We start from the raw sequence: 19,998 nt of genomic DNA, 5'->3' as shown, positions 1-19,998 counted from the left end.
GTATACAGAAATTTCACAATGAAATTATGCACAAACTTAGAGTCAATTAACAAATTAAACATACGCGTCATATCATCCAACAACACCACGCGTGATAAAGGCAATTACACACCGATTGCTTCGAAGCGGTTGTTATTCAGGCTCTTCGCATCCGTCACTGATGATTCGGGTTGTTCTGGAATGTAACCGATATCCCTTGGTTAACCTAAATTGATTCAATTCGAGCTGGGCTTCGCAAAAGTAGGTATCAAGCCATCGACGAGTTGAGACGCGAGAACCTTCTCAAAATTTCGCAAGCGACGCTTCTAAGAAGTTCAACTGCCGTCTGAATTTATCAAACGCGTATCAGGATCATGCCGAGATCTCGCAGATCATTTTTACGACGAGGAATCGTCTACGAAGGATCTTATCAAACGTTTGAAACATGCTTGAACGAAATACACTTTGGGTGAGAACATAAATTGACCCTTTCGCAATTCATACGTATATAGGTATAACTGAACCACCTTTCAGGTCTTTGGTTGTGCAGCGATACCTTAAATTTTATTTTCATTATTTGAACACCTTTTGTAGCCAATTTCCGCAGAATTTTTTGACGGTCGTTAAAATGACAGTTTGATCAAGTTGAAGTTTATTTTCCGAGTAGAAAGAATCACAGTTTGGGTTATCTATCCTCGGGTTGATACTGCATATCCTTTGTTATCCCTTCGCGAAGAGATCCGTTCTCGACGTTATCTTTTTGATGGCGGGTAAAATCCTTATAGAACTATACTGGCCGTAACCCAGTGAGATTTTAAGGTCGTTTGAATCTTCCCCTTTGCTGTCTTCTTCGGCTTGCTGGTGAACAATCCGGACGGTTTTCAAGAGAGAGAAAATAAAGGTAGTCACACCAATCACCCCCAAAATACTGATAACCACCGTCTGCACGACGGGGATGATCTGAAGTCCCAGTCTCAGTAGCAGGATCAAATCGCTCGGCAGTTCGGGAATGAACTGAAATACGGTAATTGACAAATTCTAATCGTCACTGTAGTGGAAAAAAGGCAAGAAATGAAAGGCACTCCATCAATCCTATCCGTTGGCGACAGCCATTGCCGTGTTTGTATATCAAACGACGCTACGCGTCGGACTTGTTCAGAATGTTCAACCGATCGCATTCCTTGCAAAATTTGTCACGGACAATCGGTATAAAGTCTTTATTCACACTGTAAAAAATTTCATATCAAAATTGAACGGTGTGGACTTATATTTAGTACCAGATAGTGTTTCATGGACACCAGTGGTGTCCGAAAGACAGCAAATTGTATTGCTGTCTCTCTCTCTCTTTCTCTCTCTCTATAATATATATATAAGTCCATGCCAGAATATTTTTTACAATGCACCCTCGTTAAATTTGGAAGTGAATTTTTTTTTTTTTTTTTTGCTGCAGAAAAAACGTGACTCAAATGCTGCTGCGAATATTGATTATTTGTCTGTGCCCGAAATATAGTGAAGCTTACCAAATCCGTCCAGATCAGCGGTATCGTCAGGTCGTTGAAAGGTTTAATCCTTTCACTCCACTGGACGTTTTCCATGACCAGATTAGTTTGCATTCTCGAGTTGACGTGCAAAGGTATTCCGACCTCCTGTGAGAAGTAAACGAAAAAAAATTTTTTTAAATACGGAAATAGAGAAACGAAGCTGACATTATTCAAAACTTTTGTCGGACTATCGCGCTGCAAAGTTGTGAACTCTTTCAAAGTTCACTGTATAAATATACATGCACGTCGCAGATACGAATACAGTGGTGCAGAATTCTGAACCGTCGGCACAAGATAAATGCGACGAGTCTTTGACTCGGGTCTACGTACCGGCTGAAGGATGATTTTGGTGTCATGTCTCTCTTCATCTGGCCTCAGACCGTCGACGGCCTCGAGCAGGCTTGGATCAGCCTTGTAGAAATGTGGCATTGACATTGTAACTGGCACATCTACAACGATCCGACAAACAACCAATTAAAATTACTTGATGCGATGTTGTAATTTTTACCGTTTCATTGAGTCGGTATAATCGATCTGCCTTTAAGGAGACATTATTTATTTCATCACTTTTTTTTATGAATCAGGAAACTGGTAATATTTTAGAGATAGGTTTTGGGATATTCGATCACATGTAAGAAGAGTTTCTCGACCTTATCAACGTTACAGAAACGGAATTTCTCGGTGTCTGAATAAAATGAAATAAAATTTAGATCTGCGGAGGGCCTCTCTCATAGGGGCGAATCTTTAAACATATTTATTAATATTGACTTTCATATTTGACCTTTGACACCGAGGAATACTGTTCGTATCTCGGATCGCAGTTGGACGCATATTGTGATTCTATTTATCTTCTGCGTCGGTACGCGTGGCGCGTTTGTAGTAATTTTTTAACGAAAGCCTTTTCCTGTAATTACCTCTACAGTGATAATTGGCAAAGTATGTACTGTACGCTGCTGGCACAACAGCAAAGTGTAAATTACATGAATGCGAAGGACGCGGTAACCCGTGTAGAAGCTTATCCTGGAACCTATCGCTCAAACGCAGAACGACTTGGGGAATTTCTGATACTTCTGGACTGGGATCAGAGATACTAGGTATTATATCATCACGGGTTGGTGAAATAACGAGAAAGTTGACACGTGCAACGTATAATTTTACGTAATCATCTTAAACATGATAATTGTACGTAACTCGCGTGTATATGCATGCAGATCATAAATGCCGTGAGAATAAGACGCTAGTCGGTTATGATGCTGGCCCTAAAAGGGTACAACAATATGTTATGTCAGGACTCCAGACGGCAAAGTTCAAAACATGACATTTCAGTTACGTCATCTAGATGAGGTTATACGTCGTTCGGGACTCTTTGGATAAGTGTTCTCGGTGTATCGATTTAACAAGAATTCAATTCAACGCCTCTTCTTTTTTCCCCGCCGCTTCTGGAGCAGGGATTGAAAAGTTTGTAATTTGTAAGCTTGGTACATGTGTACAAGGATTGCTTCGATTGCGACCTTTGCACCGAACCATTTTCGCTTCAAAGGTTGACGAAAAGTTGCGACAGCTTTCTACGCATATATATACACATATATGAATAGAGTATTACCTTTTAGGAAAAATAATCCGATTTTACATGCATAGTGGATAATGTAGGTATACATATACGTACGTACGTTCTATTGATTTGTCAACCAGGTTGACTAACCGTGATTTGAATTTCCACACTCAGATTTTGACCAATTTTTTTTTTTTTATTCTTCTTAACACTTCGACGTGTTCACCCGTATAGAGAGTTGCATAAAACTTTCAAATTCTAAAGCGTTTGATCGGCGACGCGTTTAACAACTGTGCCGAGAATGGAAGTAGAGGCGAAACTGAAAATCTGTATACTTTTACCAACAATCTCCTAGCAGACCACAAAAACGAGTCAACTTATATTACCAGCTATAATTTTTTTCTCCAGCCTCCGAATGGCTCGTGAAATCTTCTCCGACAAGACCAATACCTACACGGGCAGCTGACAGACCACGCGCGTTTGATCTGGCCTCCTCATCAATCATGAAATAAAAAAAGATCTACAGCGAAAGTGGCTATCTTATGTAAAATAAAATAAATCTGCGAGCAGATTCGAACATTTATCCGTTGCATGCAAGATAAGAAGTATTCGACGCTAATTTTTAAGGTGCGAGAAAATAATGCCTACGTGTCTATCACAGTGTAATCGCAAAGTGCGATATTTTCGACTGTCGCATCTGCGTAGTCAATAAATTTATCTCGTGAAATGTATGCGTGAATTTCGAACGGCATATGGATGTATTGCGGATGTGCATATCCAAACACTCGTATATATGTGTGACGTAATTTTTCTGGTAAAACCCGATCACAGAGGACGTCAAGATGATTACTCCGCATTGGCTATCTTTTATTTATACGCTTCAAGACACAAGAGTACAAAAACGTTTCTATTTACATTTCGAATTAACAAATTTTTAATCTTGAATCCGTATACTACGTCATATCGTCACATTGTCCTGAGTCACGGTTTGTTAATAGAAAATCGAAATACTCTGTACTGTCTACACGTGTCAACGGTACAGTCCCAGCTTTCATATTGTTAGAACTAAAGGTATGGATGCATCGCAGACTTACTGTAGTAGCACGGTGTCATGTCGGAAAGCCCCATTTTCAGGCACTTCTTCTTCCCGCGACAATAGCACTCGTTGTCGGGATTTACATCGGGTGGATCGAGGAAATCGTCCACGAAATTGTACATGTAACCGGGAAGCCCGCTTTCCGTGGTCACTTCCTTGATGAAATGGATCGGCAAAGTCCGGCAGAAAGCCTTTCTGTACACACGGAATACAGCGTGCTTGTCGAGGTTTGGAGGGAACAAAGTGCCTTCCGTTGAACCACGGAGACGGTTGCATTTTGTGTTTCTGAAAATATTCAAACAGAACGTGTTCATGGCATCAATGAAACAGTCACTGACGCTGGTAACGAATCACTGCGCAAAGCTATGGTTATAGATATTAAGAAAAAAATTGGACTTTTATGTGACGTGAAGAAAATTACGCGTCCCTTAGGAACTTGGAATGAAAACTTACGATGGGTTCGTCTTATTGGCTTCGGTCTGCACCCAACCCCAGTTCGATAGTCCCGGATTTCCGTTGAGCACCTCGATGCTGAGATACCGTCCATCTTCATCCGTCATGTTTTCATTCTTTTTTATGTTCATCGTCATGAGATTATCCCCCTCGTCGTAAAGCTGTGAATTTTTTTTTTTTTTTTGTATCGTTAATCTTCATGAATTTATCTAGGCTCCCAAATTTACGGTGAAACATAAATATCCACCAAAGTATAATCTACTTATAACTTTACCAAGTATCTTATATAACCATTTGCAAATTTTTGCAATGTTTATACCTGATATCTCTTTAAATGCGAGGCTTTCGCTTGAAACTTTAAACCTAAACACGCGAAATACTGGCACTTTACTAATCAAAAAATTGTTACTGGTCAACGATATGAAAAAGTGTATATTGTACCGATGCTGAAACGCAAAAATTTAATTCAAATTCTTTTATTCTGTTTTGAACTGTTACTTAAGTGGCAAGCAAAAGTTGAAACAAGTAGGAAGTAATTTCCCACATTGCAGTGGAGCTTTAAACGCTTGGCCAACGACTTACAAGCATCTTGCTAATGTCGATCCAATGAAGACAATGGGACCTTTCTTTGAGACTGTATTTCAAAACGGTAATTAGTCTTGGCTTTTGAAATTAAATGTTGCGTGCAACTATGAGAACGGCACAATCTTTCCAGTCATAGTAATCGTTAGCGTAGTCCTTCGATCGCACTTGAAAGAGCAGGTGTTTTATACACGGTTGTGTCAACATAGTGAAAGGATTGGACCAATAATTAATATACCGTAGTGGAGACTCGTTAGGGTTCCGATGCATGTAAGAGATGAAGCAATATCACCCGACTGACATATCGACTTGGTTCTACGAACATACAGGTTCACAATTTTCCTGTCAGTCGAGCGAGAAAGGCCGAGCAAAAGAGATCGTGCAAAATGTGTTTAGACGAACGTTGCACGCTGGCATAGTGAAGCACATTGAATCGAGAGTTATTCAGGTAATAAGTCACCTGATTGTAACAACCCGCATATAACCGGTTCGCGAATTCTGACGTAAGTCGATTAATCGCCAGCTGAGTTATAGCACTATAATCCTGATTCGCCGCCGCATGTATCGCCGAATAAAACACGAATTTGCCCTCTTTTATTTGCGAAAGATTTGCTCCAGTTAATTATCGAAGGATCATAGATGCGTGCGAGGCTGGCCTACTCGGGTTATATCAACGTGACACTTTGGTTGAAAATTGCGAGAAACCTTCTCAGGCGTAAAGGTTGCCATACTTTTGCTCTTGTCCAAAGGTTGGCCATTAGCCGAAGCATAATAGCTGCGGTAGGGAACAATGGCGATCTTTTCTACCGTATCAATGTTACACGAGGTACTTCGCCCACGTACGAATTCTGTGAAGTACTCATTCAGCAGCAGTCACCCCCCGTTGCAAACTTCATGTTGTACGTAGGGGGCCGTCGAGCGACGAACCCTCCGTCTGTCAACGTTTAAGTATTTCATTTTCAATTTCTCTCCCTTTCACATTTTATGAAAACCACGTGCAAAATCTTGTTTAACCGAAAGTGCAAAGCTGCTTTTACCTCCGGCACACTTGCAGGGTTGCGATAAAAGGACCGCTCCAAATACCGATCCTCGACTTTTCATATTTATACACTAACATCGCAACGTTGCAGATGTTATCTTTAATCAGACGGTGAACACTCACCCTATCCATCAGACCAAATTTGCGGAAGTTGACGAAGTTTGGCACAAGGTTGCTCGCCAGATGAACCAGAGTGTCGTCGTACCCCCAGAGATAATCGTAGGCGGTGATGTTCAGGATCGTCTTACTATCCAGCAACTCGATGAAGCCCGATAGTGGAACCGTCACGAAGGAGCTGCTGTCGTATAAGGCTGACGCCACTCCCTGGCGAGGATTAGAAAACACCAAATTATCTTCTTCGTCCTTCGGTGGAAGGTTGTTTGGTGAGCGAAGGGAAAGCTTTGCGCTCGAACAAATTTCAAACATCAAGCACCGTTACACTCAACTTGACTAACGAGGAGGGTAATTGGAATCGAAGCGCGTGGATGACGTTTAAGAATTTATACTTGAACGAATTTCACGTTCAAGTGCTAGCGCGTCCCTCGAACCCTCGAACCCTCGATCGGCGCTCTTATTTTAGACTAAGTGCGTTCCACCGAGCAATGAGACGTTTTTCTTCCCTGACTGCTTCACTGAACGTCCGACTGTCAGCCGAAGGGAATTTAATATTTCGAAAAAAGGACCGGCGGTACCGTTATCCTACGCGTTTTTAATAATATATAAGCTCGGTGTATCGCCACGGTTTCCAGAATGTATGAGAAGGCAAAAACGGAGGAAAACGGTAGAAATAAGGAAGCAGAAAAAAGGGGCACGAGAAAAATTCGTAGAACGGAGGAAAAAATAGAGAAAAGAAAACCCTGCGGCGTGACCCGGCTTCTTTCTCTGATGAATAATGCTGAATAAATTTCATCCCTCGAGAAGGGGCGAATTTATGCTACTGCTGTGCTAGCTTTTCTTTTCAGCTAAATTATACTTAGGTATGACTTGGCTTGTCTTCGCTACTTGAGCCGGTGAGTGCCAAGTGGGAAAATGATTCTCTGAAATTGTGACTTGCATTCGTCGCTAGTACAGCTTACGTGTATCTTATTCTAACCTCGCAGACCTGAGTTCAGCCTCCAGAAAAGTTTTATCTCACGATAAGGTTATATTCGAGGGGCGTTGTTGAATAGTAAAAATATTAGAAACTCTGATGTGAAATTCCATGCAACGCAATACATTTTTTTTTTTTTTTTTTTTTTTTTATGAAAAATAAGAATACAGAGTGCAATTTTTCAGTAAAATTGCACGCTTTCAGATGTAAGGACACTTTTATATACACAGATAGTCTTGAATAATTTTCATGTACTATCCTTCCAGAGTGAATTTCACTGCGCTTCCTCATCTCACTGTGCAAGTAATGAAATGTTTTAAAGATCCTCAGTTCGTCTGAATCTGCGTATATAACGTTTCTCCTTAAAATTCAGAAAATATGTAAACATATGCAATCACGTACCCGGTATAAGTGGCAAACTTCTTGTACTGAACTCTTAATCTCCGTTGATGATACCATGTAATTACCAATTACTATACGAGATGTTGTTCAAAGCTATTATGTATTTACTATTGGCTATAAATACTGTTGATTCGCATAGAAAGCTCATAGAAGTACAGATAGATACGCCTAACACTCGTCAGAGAATGGATATAATTTATGCGGTGGCAATAATGGATAAGTGCATGTGTAATCGAGTTAATTGCATAATTATCTGGCGTAATTGTTTCCCGGTGTCAAGTGACAGGTTATGTTGTCAAGTCTTCCAAGAGCACAGGAACAAACACTTTTTTTTCTTTGTCTTTTTACCACGTTTAACATCTCCAGATAATTCTGCTACCATTAATCTCTGTAATACTCTTGATAAATATTTCCTCTCATCATCTCAAGTACCAGCTTTAAGCCTATATAATCGATTACGATATCCGTAGACTATTTATATTATCAATTAAACCACAATTGCAATTATAAATTCGAAAACGTCATCTAATAGCATCCGATTTATGAAATTTTAATCATTCACTATCCGCACTACACTCGTAACTTATTTCGCATTTAGAATTGAACGTTGACTTTTTGCCTCTTCGCAAGAATTACATTTTCTCACCGAAGGGACTTCGATAAGGTATTCGCTTGTATCGAGTTGGAAAATAAATTCGCTTATATCAGATTCTTTTTCATTCGTGTCTCTGCGGGGTTCAACTTTTAGCTCATAGCTATATCCTGTTTTAGTCGACAGGCGGCACGAGAAACGATACCATCTTTTTTACTTTACGGCTGGTACTTTACAGTCTCGCCTGAATTATCTCATACCGTTCGGATTTGCAAATTTTAAATACCGAGTGCGAGGAGTCACCTCGAGAATTGATTAAAACTGTACTTATGAATAATCTAAGGCCTGGCTGTGAAGAAACCGAGAAAATACCAAGGATGAAAAGAAATTGCTTGCACCCATATACGATCTTATGTATATTATCACGGGATTTCGTAGATTCATTACCATCCGCGCGACCTTCATCGTTGAAATCTATTGCCACGATCACGTGTACCTATTTGTCTGATCGGTGTATTATACATCGGGGAAATGAGAAGACTAATTGGAATGAGAATGAAGTGAAAAAAACAACATCGTTAAAAGAATTGGAATCGGGACAAAAAATGTGTGTCTACTGCACCGCTGCGAATTAGCAAGTATAAATAATAGTATGGAAAAAAAACTGCGATCACAGGGTCAAACAATTAATATGTATAAATTTCGTTACGCGCAAGCTGCGCAGAGCTATTGATCATTGCTATAAAATCCGCGATCATGATATTTCGCAGATTTTATATAATGGCCAGGTGCGTGTGTGAAACTAATCTTAAACATCGAAAAATTAATTAACACATGTCGGAGATCTAACAATATTTGATCACGTTAAAGTATTTTAGAAATTACGCAATACCCACGGAGTTTTTCTGTTTTTTGTTTTCTTTTTGTTTTTATCCTGCTTCCTTTCTCATAGTCAAAAAACGTTCGCCGGGAGGTTCGATGTGCGGGGTGCAGATATTACACCGACGTTACAGGCCTACTTATTATTGCCAGAGTGACCTAGTGCTCTTTAAAATGCTGACAATGAAAGTATACACAACATGTATGGACTCACGTCCTAAACTCACCAGTAGCGGAATGTTCGGCACCCGAAGTATCGCGTCTTTCGGATCGCCAACAGACATCTCGGGAACGAAGTAGACCAGCCTTTTTGGACGATAGGAAATCGTCCCGTTGGGATTCCACGTTATGTTATTATTCTCGAGCATTTCCCTTGGGAGAAAAAACGCGGGAATTAAGATTAGAGCAGATTGGTGGCTGCGGTTTATCACTTCCACCGTCGAGCGAGCCGCGAATTAAATAGACCTGCGGGACGTTACCTTCGCGTCGTCACGTATGCACGTCCATCTGACGCGCGGACGAAACGCCCACCTGGTTACTAATCGTTATCGATATGCCTGTGTTCTCACTTACTGGTAAACGTACGGACCGATCTCCTCGACCCTCAGCTTCTCGGTGCCCGCAATGAACTCGTTCGGATTTGTGATGTTGAATATGTAGACCTTTATGTAAATGTCCACCGGCGGTTTTTCCCAAAGTGAAAATACCAGCGTACCGGGAGCCATTTTCAGCTTCTGTAACATGCACGATCAAAGCCGATGATTTATTTTCTGCACTCTGCAGCTTGTCCGAAACCATTATACCCCAGAATATGTCTGCACGTGTGTTTGCCTTCTCTACGATTACCTTGACAAAAATGCCAGACAGGTTATATGTGGGATTTTATTTATCTCCACGTTTAACGACTCGGGAGAGCGTGAGATATAAATTTGTTTTTGTTTTTTCCTCTTTTTTTTTATTTTCTTTCTTTTTGTGCTACGCCGCGTTCTTCGGAAGGAAGTCAAGGATCCTTTTAACGCTGTATCCTCGAGTCATGCGTAGGATTAACCTTAAGTTACCCATGTGTACTTGATCTTGGGAAACCGCGCAATTCATGGATTCACTCCTTGATTATTTGATAAGCTTGTGTAGCGTGGCTTCTCGAATTTATTGTACTCACTTGTTCGACTATCACCTTGATTGGATTTATCACGTAGATCGCGTATGCCAATGCGCTGCATGTTATCCCCACTGTGAATAGAATCAAACATTCTGAAACAGAAAAATTTTACGTCGCTCAGTTGGTTGGAACACGTTTTTAATCGACTTCAAGTTCAGGTTCACTCGCTGAATTTTTCGCTGAATTCTTTTCAAGACAAACTCACGAGTAGAGCTGCTATTTCGGATTTTTGCTTTTATTTTTCTTACGTCATTTCAAAATTCTATCGCTGTAAAGTTCAACTATTTTTTTATGAAGCCACTTCAAGTCAACTCTTCCGTATTAAAAGTCAATGGTGCTCTACGGTGTAGGTTATATAATTTGAAATCCTCATTTCTGTATAAAAATGGTAAAATCAACGAAAAATCAAGGGGAAGTAGAAAAAACTGGATATAATTATTTGACGTTATACTCGATAATGAGCCTTATAAATTACAACCAGAGAGTTTCGTTCGTTTACTGGTCACATTTCGCAATTCCGCATATGCTATAAGTATGGTAATGTACTGTTACGTGATATTCAGAACTTGATGTGCTGCAGTACTCAGCGGTGAACTTTATCGCCACATTCGTACATAACGCGAATATTTTACTCAAATCGTGATAATGATTATCCAAGAATCGATCAAACGTGAATAATGGCCACCTTTCAATTTCTTTCGTCTAATATGCCAAGCCAGTTATACAGAGGCGTGGTGATGGAGCTAAATGAACGGAAGGAATATTTAGTATTAGCTTAACCTAAAATTAACAGCATTATACGAATATAAATTGGCAATTCAAAATTCAAATTTATTTTAACGAAGGTGCAACGAAAAATATTCCGTCAGACGTCTCGTGGGTTGGATTGGATTGGCATAATTACCTAACGAACGGGAAATCCGTATTGAGCTCTTACGTCGAGTGGCTCACAAGCGAGTTTTGCGAATTATTCAAACCACTAAATGACCTTCTGTGACATAATATTATATCACTAATAAATTATGCAAAATATTGCCGAGTAATATTTGCTCTGCGATCTTCGAGGAGTGTTTCTTTTTCGTGCATTTTCGCACCAATTTTATGGCATAGGTCCCGAATAACGATACACTTATTGAAAGTTTCGTTGTGAGATTTATTCTGAATCTTACAAGAAAAAAATTGCAGGCTTAAAGGCTAGGCATTTTTTTTTTTACATACAGTCTATACAGCTTAGGGTGTTTCAGAAAAAGATAACTTACGATTTTCTACTTTTTCACTTTTGTTCCCAATTTTTTCAATTTATGAAGAAACACGTTGTAGCACTTCAATTATTATTTCTTCCCTGACATTTATATTGAACTCAAAGATCACGATCCATAATACAACAATATATCAATCGAAAATCTTGTTTACCCTAATTAAAGGTTCGTATTGAATTATAACTACTTTATCAGATTCGATTAATAATCAAATAGTCGTCTCACACATTTCTCAAACATCAACTGGAGAATAAATATTATATACACAAGTGAGAGTCTTTTTGTGACGTAAATTAAATTTATGATTGATGTAAACAATAAAAAAATTATTTCATTCACGATATTTTATGTATTCAAAAAACTGTAAAAAAGTGAAGAATCAACTGATCGCGATCTTCCGCGTAACGTGAAACGCTCATCTTTTGACAACATCTTTCTTTCAACGTGACCAAACGTTTTACGGGATGCCATTGTGGAAAATGGCAAACTATTTGGGAGAGATAAAATAAGAATGCCTTTTTTTTTACATGTAAGAAACCATTGAATGCACTTTGAGGTTAGGCAAATTACTATCACAATTTTGGGCATGTGGATATTACAATTCGCAGGGGCACAAATAATCGTTATTAGTGTTTGACTAGGAGTAGAATTATACATACAACTTGCCTCTCAAGGATCAACGGTGACTTTGGGAGGTTTGAATGTATCCGTGTATAAAATCCAGTCTTAAATATTCACACATTTTGTATCGAGTTGTATAAATCGATGATACTTTGACACCAATAATGGGTCAGTGAGCCCAAACGTCACTCACCTTGGCCCACATGACACATCAAGATCCAAGAATTAATCAAGGCTCTCGTCGAACAGTTTCGATATTTTCCACTCAGATTTCTATTTCTTTTTCTTCTTTCATACAGTCCAACCATTATTTTGCACCGCCGGTCCCACCGTTCAATTTATTTGAATTGACCATAATACTTAGGTACCGTGAAATTACAGCACGGGGTCAACCATTTTTTATTGCCACCCGAATTCTCTATTTCAATACCAACAGTCTGATATTTTATATCTATAGTTCCTGTCGTTGTTGATTGACAGGTTTCTGCTCCTGGAATAACGTTACTTGTACGTTACTTTTTTTATTCATTTTATGACGCTAGTCAACATTTTTTTCTCCATTGTTAACACGCTAATGAATGTCTGGAATATGGCGTAATTCTTGTTCTCGATCTTTTATTCGACACCGTCTCTTTAGTTGAATGAAATCGAGAAATGGAGAATGAAAAAAGTCTGGACATTCTAACTCAATGAAATAATTATCTTAATCTGAATCATTAACTACAAGATTGATGAGATTGCTGCGGATTACAGTGATTTGTCCATAATAAGTGCTGATGAATTATTTATTGACTTCTGTATTAGCCGTGTTAGGCAACGCGGTAAAAAAAAATAACGCAAAATAGTGTAAAGTTAGGTGTACAGTATCGTTCGAAAGAATTCATGGAAAATTTTGAAAGAAAAAGTGATTCGACAATATAGTTGATTTGAAAAATATTTTTTACGAGTTGGCTACTAATTGTGACGAAAAGTTGACAGTCCTCAAAAATCAAATTGGAAAACCCTCATCTCAGATAAGATTATAGATGAATCGAGGAAAGCCAAGAAATCTTCTATATTTGAAAATGATTTTCCCTCGCGTCTAGTTAATTTTTATTCAATTAATGAATTTCATGATCCTTGGAAATGATGCTGTCTAATCAAAAGTATCTGATTTCACCTTATCACACATTGTGTCGTGGTGATATAGATCCTGTCATAGCACGAGTGTAAACATGCCGACTTTTTCCGACTGATTCACAATCAATATTGACTCTCGGTTGTGTCTGTTCACACAAAATTAACATTTGAACACCTTAGCGGTCATAAGTTCTAGGTATCAACGCGTTTCAATGCCATTTTTCAATATAACTAGGTATGACATTATTCACATATTTGTACGAAACTATTCTTGGTCAGAGAAATTTATGGATATTCAAAGTAAATAAATGTTATTTGATCTTCTGCGAAGCTGATTCATCACACATGCGGGATTCACCGGTCAGGTCATACCTAACACACGTAATCCGGTACAATTCCGATCAATCATAATCCAAATGAGTATACAATCTGGCCGAAAAATTCATCCCGATTCTGCTATAAACATCGTTTCCCAAGTCAATGTCAGTCATCAGTCATCGCGGGTCATGAATCACGAATTGGTCATGCAAAGGCGAACCGCGGCATGAATTCTAGTCTCCTTTACGATTATCCTGTGCTTTCCATGTCCATTCAAGTCTTCGCATAGCAGCGCGTAGTCCACGGAAATGGAAGAGTAGATATTACGATAGTGATGCAAATCTGCCTATAAAATAGTCCTTCACATTTGTGATTTGCATCACGAGGCAAACCCCTGAATCATTTCGTTTATATTACGTAGATCATTGCTGTGTTGTATTGTTCGAACGAGTTGCACATGCTGCCCATCCTGAGGAATGGGTACCAGGTATAATATAGACTTTGAAACGCGTGCGTCCTCCAATTCGATGTCCATCGCGAACCATCCGCAGTTGCACAACGTGCACAACTAACTTGCAGCCCGGGGTAATCCTCGCAACGCTTAGCAAATATTGGACGACCACGATAAGTGCAAGTTTAGTCAGTTAACATCTATGCTCGCGGTCTCTGCACAATTTTTCTTCAAACAAATGAACGAACCGTTTGGACACATTCCGGTCCCCGTATGCATACAATATCTGCGTGGGATTTTGGCACTTTTCAAGGCCTCGTCCACCAAACAAAAAATTTTTTTTTTTGTTTTTTTTTTGAACAAATGTTAGGTATGGGTTTGTATAATCGATTGTAACAAAGTTGTGTTCCCATCTCTTATACATACTGGCACGGCTGATTTTTTCTATGATATTCAGTCATCATCAAATGTTTAATCATTTTTTCGTGTATGTACAGCTGCCGCGTCAATAAGTATTATTCAGTGAAAACAATAAGTCTCCAGACTTTGACAGGAGTGTACACGTTTTCAAAATATATCCACTTTTTCATGTTTCATTCTTTACTGTGAAATTTTTTTGGCTCATAACAACGTTTGTTAATTCCATTCCCCTTTATTACAATATTGTGTGTGTAAATTTATGCCTCGTGGTGTGTTTAACGTTGTATTATCAAAGCAACGATTGGCACAGAGGTCAGCAGTACTTGAAGCTACTTTCGTCACAAAGTCATGCTGAGTTTAAAAACATTTTGTTATCTTCGGCCGATGCTCAGTATTCATTGATCTTGGTCTGAAAGTAGGATGTAACTTATAATTTTTTAAAGTTCACGAGAAACCGGTTTTATTTATGATCAAAGTGTAACCCATCCGTTTGTAAATCGAAGCGGTTAAGAGACAGCTTTTGCAGGTGTAAGTAATAAAATACCAGCCGTGGCAAGTAATTAATATCGGCAAGGAAACGTCGATTGAGAAAGTTGACGTGATAACTTTATTGGAAAATTAAGATGCCACTTTGAGACACTGACGTCATACAAAAAATTCGTATAATTCTCGTATGCTAATCAGTTATAGACCGGAGCATCTTTCACGAGTACCATACAGGCTGTCGTCGCATGGTTCCTGCATTAATTAAACTTGACCCTCATATGACGCACGTGGATTCGCCTGTTCGCCAAGTTTATAATCAGCAATCAGCAATTAACGCGCCATTCGGTAATTTTTCATCGAGTGTGATCACGATCTCGTCTTTCCATTATAATTATCTATATCTCATATGCGTGATGTGTTATTCGTGTAAAAGCACCGTCATTTTTTGTTTTCATTCACGGAACGCGAATAAATTATGGCATTCAGCGAAGCAGACAATGTTCAAGAAAATTTTGTCATTTTTAAAGATTACCGGCAGTACGAAAATACAGGATATCTATAAGGTGCCCGATGCCTGATAACCTGAAGATTAACTCTCCCGAACATGCAATTTATCGAAATGGCACTATATTTTTCCTGCCTGCAGTGTATCAATAAATCACCGTTGTTTCAATCCTATTTGTCACTTCCAAATGGGACATGAATTAATCGCGGTATTATCCGCGATGCGTTGTAGGCTTGCAAGTCATTCCAGTTGATTTTCGAAAATAGGTCCAGACGTATCGTACCTAATATTATCGGGTAGCGCGGTTAAATTTTTTAGGAAAAATTCTGTCAAGTGAAACCACAATTCACAACATTCTGACGCGTTAATTATCCACTTAGGATAATTTATTATAATAGGTACCTATACTCCATTAATATTTTGGAGTTAGTTTTTTGTAACCGCTTCATCAGGTTTTAAACCTGTAATTAGGGGTCAAGACGTCCTCACGTCGTACACAACGTGTGATAAATCAGGTAAAAAATGTAGGACAACGCGCCGATCTTAAATTAAAAATTGATTTGGTCCACAAAAACATTCGCCGATCATTGCTAATTCGTCGGACATTTTGTTATTTACACTTCGCATAGTTCAGAGTTATTTACACCACTCGAGACCTGGAAATGCGAAATCTATCTTGATATGGGCTGTTTTTCATCGACACTGTAAATGTTACTCGGGATTACTCAATTTTTTTTTTGGATGTAAACTGAATATATGATTTTAATATTCGGTAGCGCAGTTTTCTTAAGGATGATATTCAAAACACGTGCGCATCATAGAACGAACAAGCCAGTGAATATTTCGCTCTAAAACGAGAAGTATTCGACCGATACAAAAAAATAACAAAAAATATCATGACTGTCTTAGATCGAATTATTCGAAATTTAATTTAGAAGAGAAAAAGTTTGTACAATAGTGTTTTGTGTAAAATGAACCATTCTCGAGATATCGAATTAAACGCGTTATTCGCGTTTGTGGCGCCACTGACACTCGGGGAACCCCTAAAATCTAGAAATAAGCTCAGAATATAGCCCTTCTATAAATCATACTAACCCCAAAATTACGTTGTAAAATGTAAGCCAATTCATCTATTCCCTGACCTTATAGAACCCATAATTTCGCGTCGCTCGGCCAGCACGTTTGCGATCAAGAATCTGTGCATTCTTCATGTAAAATGATTGCGTAAAGTACGATTCGTTTCTCTGAAACCTAGTAATTTTGGCAAGATACACTGATATACTTGCATGTATTTACCTGACCGGCTTTATTAAAACCCGGTTATCATTGGAACAGTGAGGTAACATTTCGTCCCCCCGTTGATTGCAGTGCAGTCGACAGCTACCGTGGAAATCAGTCGTCCGTAACATCGCGTAAATAGATGTAAGATGTATGATGTATCGGAAATGCGAACGTCGCAAAGACATGACTTGAGAATTTTCACAAAAATTATTTACTTGACGTATGAGCATAATAATCTGGTTCCAACAACGAAACGAAAGATCGTCGTAACAGGATAATAATGATAATTGTAATGATAATGATGATAATAATAATAATCGTGGTAATAAAAGATTCCCGAAAAAGAGGATCACCGACCAGTTTCTAGAAGCCTGAGTAATTCCTACAATCAGTCATACTTATACGTATATTATGCATGTGTGGGGTTAAATGTGCGGTCCAACGATGCCTGTGTCCCATTTCATTTATTTGAATAGCCTTATTTAGCAAAAGACTTCCTTGACATTATTTCGAAATGGTATTTCTTTTTATATTTCTACATGCAGCGGTATGATTTTATTCTCATTTTGTTTTGTTTATCTTTCTTCAACATTATTATGTGTTCCGTAGCGGTAAACAGTCTGTAAAAATTTCTTTTACATACATATAAAGAATATACCTGCATCTACTATTGTATTTTCGAATTGTTAATCAAAATCTCATTATAGACTTATTGTAAGTGGTAACAAGCCGGTCACAGAATCCTTTTGACTTCATTGACAAAACTTCAGAAAAATAGAGAAAAATAAACATTGAAAGAAGGAAAGAAAATTAATATTTTTAAAGCCTAAGGTAAGTCGCAACCTACAAGACGTTGAGGTACGACTCTTTCTACTCGCGAATGTGAAAACTTGAGTATTCTCGTTTTATAGCTATCGTATAACTGGGCATTAAGTAGTTCGACGAATTCGCATGTTAATCTGCGTCACGCAGTTTCTCTTTCACGGCTACTCGCGCGCTCATTAATATCCGTTTTATTAACGTATGGTTTTCTTTATTCTCTTTTTCCAATGAATTAGTCAAAACCGTAGTTGGTACAAATTAACCATCCGATAACATCTTGCGTCCGTGCATTAGTGAATCGTATTCATTTATAGCGATGATTAAATCCACCAATATTCGCAATCGTAATTTTGCCACGTAAACAAATTAAGTGTTTCTTCTCCTGTATAGCTATCTGATTTTCAAACATCGCATGTGCTAAATGTTCGAGCACATGGAATTATGGCGGTTTTTGCAGGCAAAATACACGGGATTCATCTCGGCTTCTTTTGTAATATTACGCTGTATTAAATTTGCAGCTGACACGTTCGTTCATTTTTAATATTAAGCGGCTGCGTGGCCGATGAAAATTTTCCTGTACCTTCAAAATTCATTAATTCTATAAAAAATGGGAAAAACTCACTTTTGAACTGCTGTAATTGCGCGTTGGCCTTCATGATGAGACGGTGTTGGATTCTCTTGATAAATTCGTCCAACTTCAACCGGCTGGATTTTTCGCTCCTGAAGCAAACGTAAATACAAGATTTTCAAATAATGCATTAAAATTACTGGTCCACGTACAGTTTTAACATCTGTCAACTAATATTCGTTGCAACTTTGTTAACCTAACGTTCTACCTACGAAGAAGGACGTTAACATTTCGACGAAACGTCGTATTTGGAATCCGGTTATTCGTGTGTCTCGGAAGTTTCCGAAGAACACATGAGCGTTATTAGCAGGTTTTTTGTTCTCGAGATATGGGATTTTTCGAGGTAACTAATGATAAAAAGTCTAAGCCGCAAACATGTTGCGTCCTCGGAAAACAGGAAGGTGCTAATAAATACAGTAAATCACAGATCTCTGCGAGGTCAATCTTCGAATCGACTCACACAAAATAGACGTAGGATCACAAATGAGTCCAACCGGAATGTTGTTGTTGTTATTTATTGGTTACTTTTGCAGCGTTGTGCAGCAGCCGCGAAATCTTTTATACGAGATGAGAAGAAGATGAAAAGCATTTTTTTTTTACACTCTCGTTTCAACGATCCTAGTTTTGCTTGCTCTGTATAACATATGCCATGAATTGAAGAAACGGCTCTTTGAACTTTGCAAATTCAAAGTTCAATACAAATGAATTAAATTTCATAAGTTTTATTTTCTGTTCCTTTCGTGCATTGACCCGATACTGTCAGCCTCGCATCCTAATACATATTACGCTATCACTGAGAGCATAGACGACCTTTCTTATTTTAGTCGTAAATTCTATTTAATTATGTATCCATGACTTTTATGTACCTATAATGCAAGTTTATATACCAACAAAAAACACCGTCATTCGTATTTCTATGAATAGGAAACCGTAAATTAATCGTGCGTGGTTATTTTATTTCACTTTTGATTACATCCTATAAATTTTTATTACATTATTGGTAATTTTGTTGCCAATTTGAGAGATGCCAGCTATTCATATCACCTCTATCGTTTCGGTATTAAAAAATCTCTACCTGCAATCTTATGATCTACAAGCTTTCGTTTCTCACAATTTTACCTCGTGGTGTTTCCGGTCATTCGGAAGTTCCCCGCCTTTTTCACCGAAGTCACTGATTTCTACCATTTGCACGATTTTAAGCAATTACCTGCTTTTCGCTTACGTGCTTACGAAGATAAAAAAAAAACTAAAATAATTACAACGTGTAGAAATACGGTTTCCTATGTGTTAAAAACTCACTGTTCGCTCTCCACGAGTCCTTCAAATTCAAAATAAATTGATTAGCTAATTTATTTTCTTCTTATAGATTCAAAAATTGTAAAGAATTTCTTACTGCTTCCTGTTTATACTAGTTTATTAACATTTTTAGTAATTGCAGAGACAAATATTTACCACTCTCTAATATCTGTGTAGGCACACGATTTAATGCAAGTCAATCGTTGCAATATTTTTGCAATACTGCATCTTTCTTTCGTCGCAACGATATACGTCTCTTCGGATAACCCAACCCTCGATATCAGTTTTTCCCATTTCTTCTGCTAGTCCTCGAAGAAGCAACAAATAGCAAGCTTATCTATCTCCATGGAGTATAAATATTCCACTTTTATCTTCCCGACTTCTCGCGTCGTTGCAATTATACTCCACGTGCTGTCCATTTTTTTCAC

General features: G+C 38.4%; 2 protein-coding genes across 5 annotated transcripts in view; one reads left to right on the top strand and one right to left on the bottom strand.

Annotated features, from left to right (window-relative positions):
* The window catches only part of LOC124408923 (HEAT repeat-containing protein 5B), a 76,276-nt gene that overhangs the window by 15,396 nt on the left and 40,882 nt on the right, over window positions 1-19,998 (top strand). Inside the window, exon 1 of one of the 4 annotated variants that reach the window (XM_046886232.1) lies at window positions 8,532-8,649. The exons of 2 other annotated variants lie outside the window; for them this stretch is intronic. The gene's annotated coding sequence lies outside the window, so the exon portion shown is untranslated. Of the gene's footprint in view, window positions 1-8,531; window positions 8,650-9,299; window positions 9,395-19,998 lie in introns of those variants that run through there. One more of the 4 variants, XM_046886233.1, reaches the window with a different exon arrangement.
* On the bottom strand, window positions 527-18,782 carry LOC124408925 (scavenger receptor class B member 1-like). The gene is made up of 11 exons (XM_046886238.1): window positions 18,487-18,782; window positions 18,269-18,366; window positions 10,365-10,456; window positions 9,779-9,939; window positions 9,433-9,577; window positions 6,366-6,566; window positions 4,622-4,782; window positions 4,167-4,453; window positions 1,851-1,969; window positions 1,500-1,625; window positions 527-993 (listed from the first exon to the last, which is right to left on the bottom strand). The coding sequence occupies exons 2-11, from the start codon at window positions 18,300-18,302 to the stop codon at window positions 700-702; spliced, it is 1,620 nt and encodes a 539-aa protein (XP_046742194.1). The 5' UTR covers window positions 18,303-18,366; window positions 18,487-18,782; the 3' UTR covers window positions 527-699.

Source organism: Diprion similis, chromosome 8 (genome assembly GCF_021155765.1).
Source record: "Diprion similis isolate iyDipSimi1 chromosome 8, iyDipSimi1.1, whole genome shotgun sequence".
In the NCBI taxonomy this organism is placed as follows: Eukaryota; Metazoa; Arthropoda; class Insecta; order Hymenoptera; family Diprionidae; genus Diprion; species Diprion similis.
The sequence above is the reverse complement of the archived record's forward strand: the minus strand, read 5'-3'. Positions and strand labels throughout refer to the sequence as shown.

Bases quoted from the DNA above. Each gene is read 5' to 3' on its own strand.
- LOC124408925 (XM_046886238.1), bottom strand. From the start codon at position 18,302: ATGAAGGCCAACGCGCAATTACAGCAGTTCAAAA. The intron at 6,567-9,432 runs GTGAGTTTAGGA...AATCCTCGCCAG, and splicing joins TGCCGAACATTCCGCTACTG to GGAGTGGCGTCAGCCTTATA. The intron at 1,626-1,850 runs GTACGTAGACCC...TACTTCTCACAG, and splicing joins CCAAAATCATCCTTCAGCCG to GAGGTCGGAATACCTTTGCA.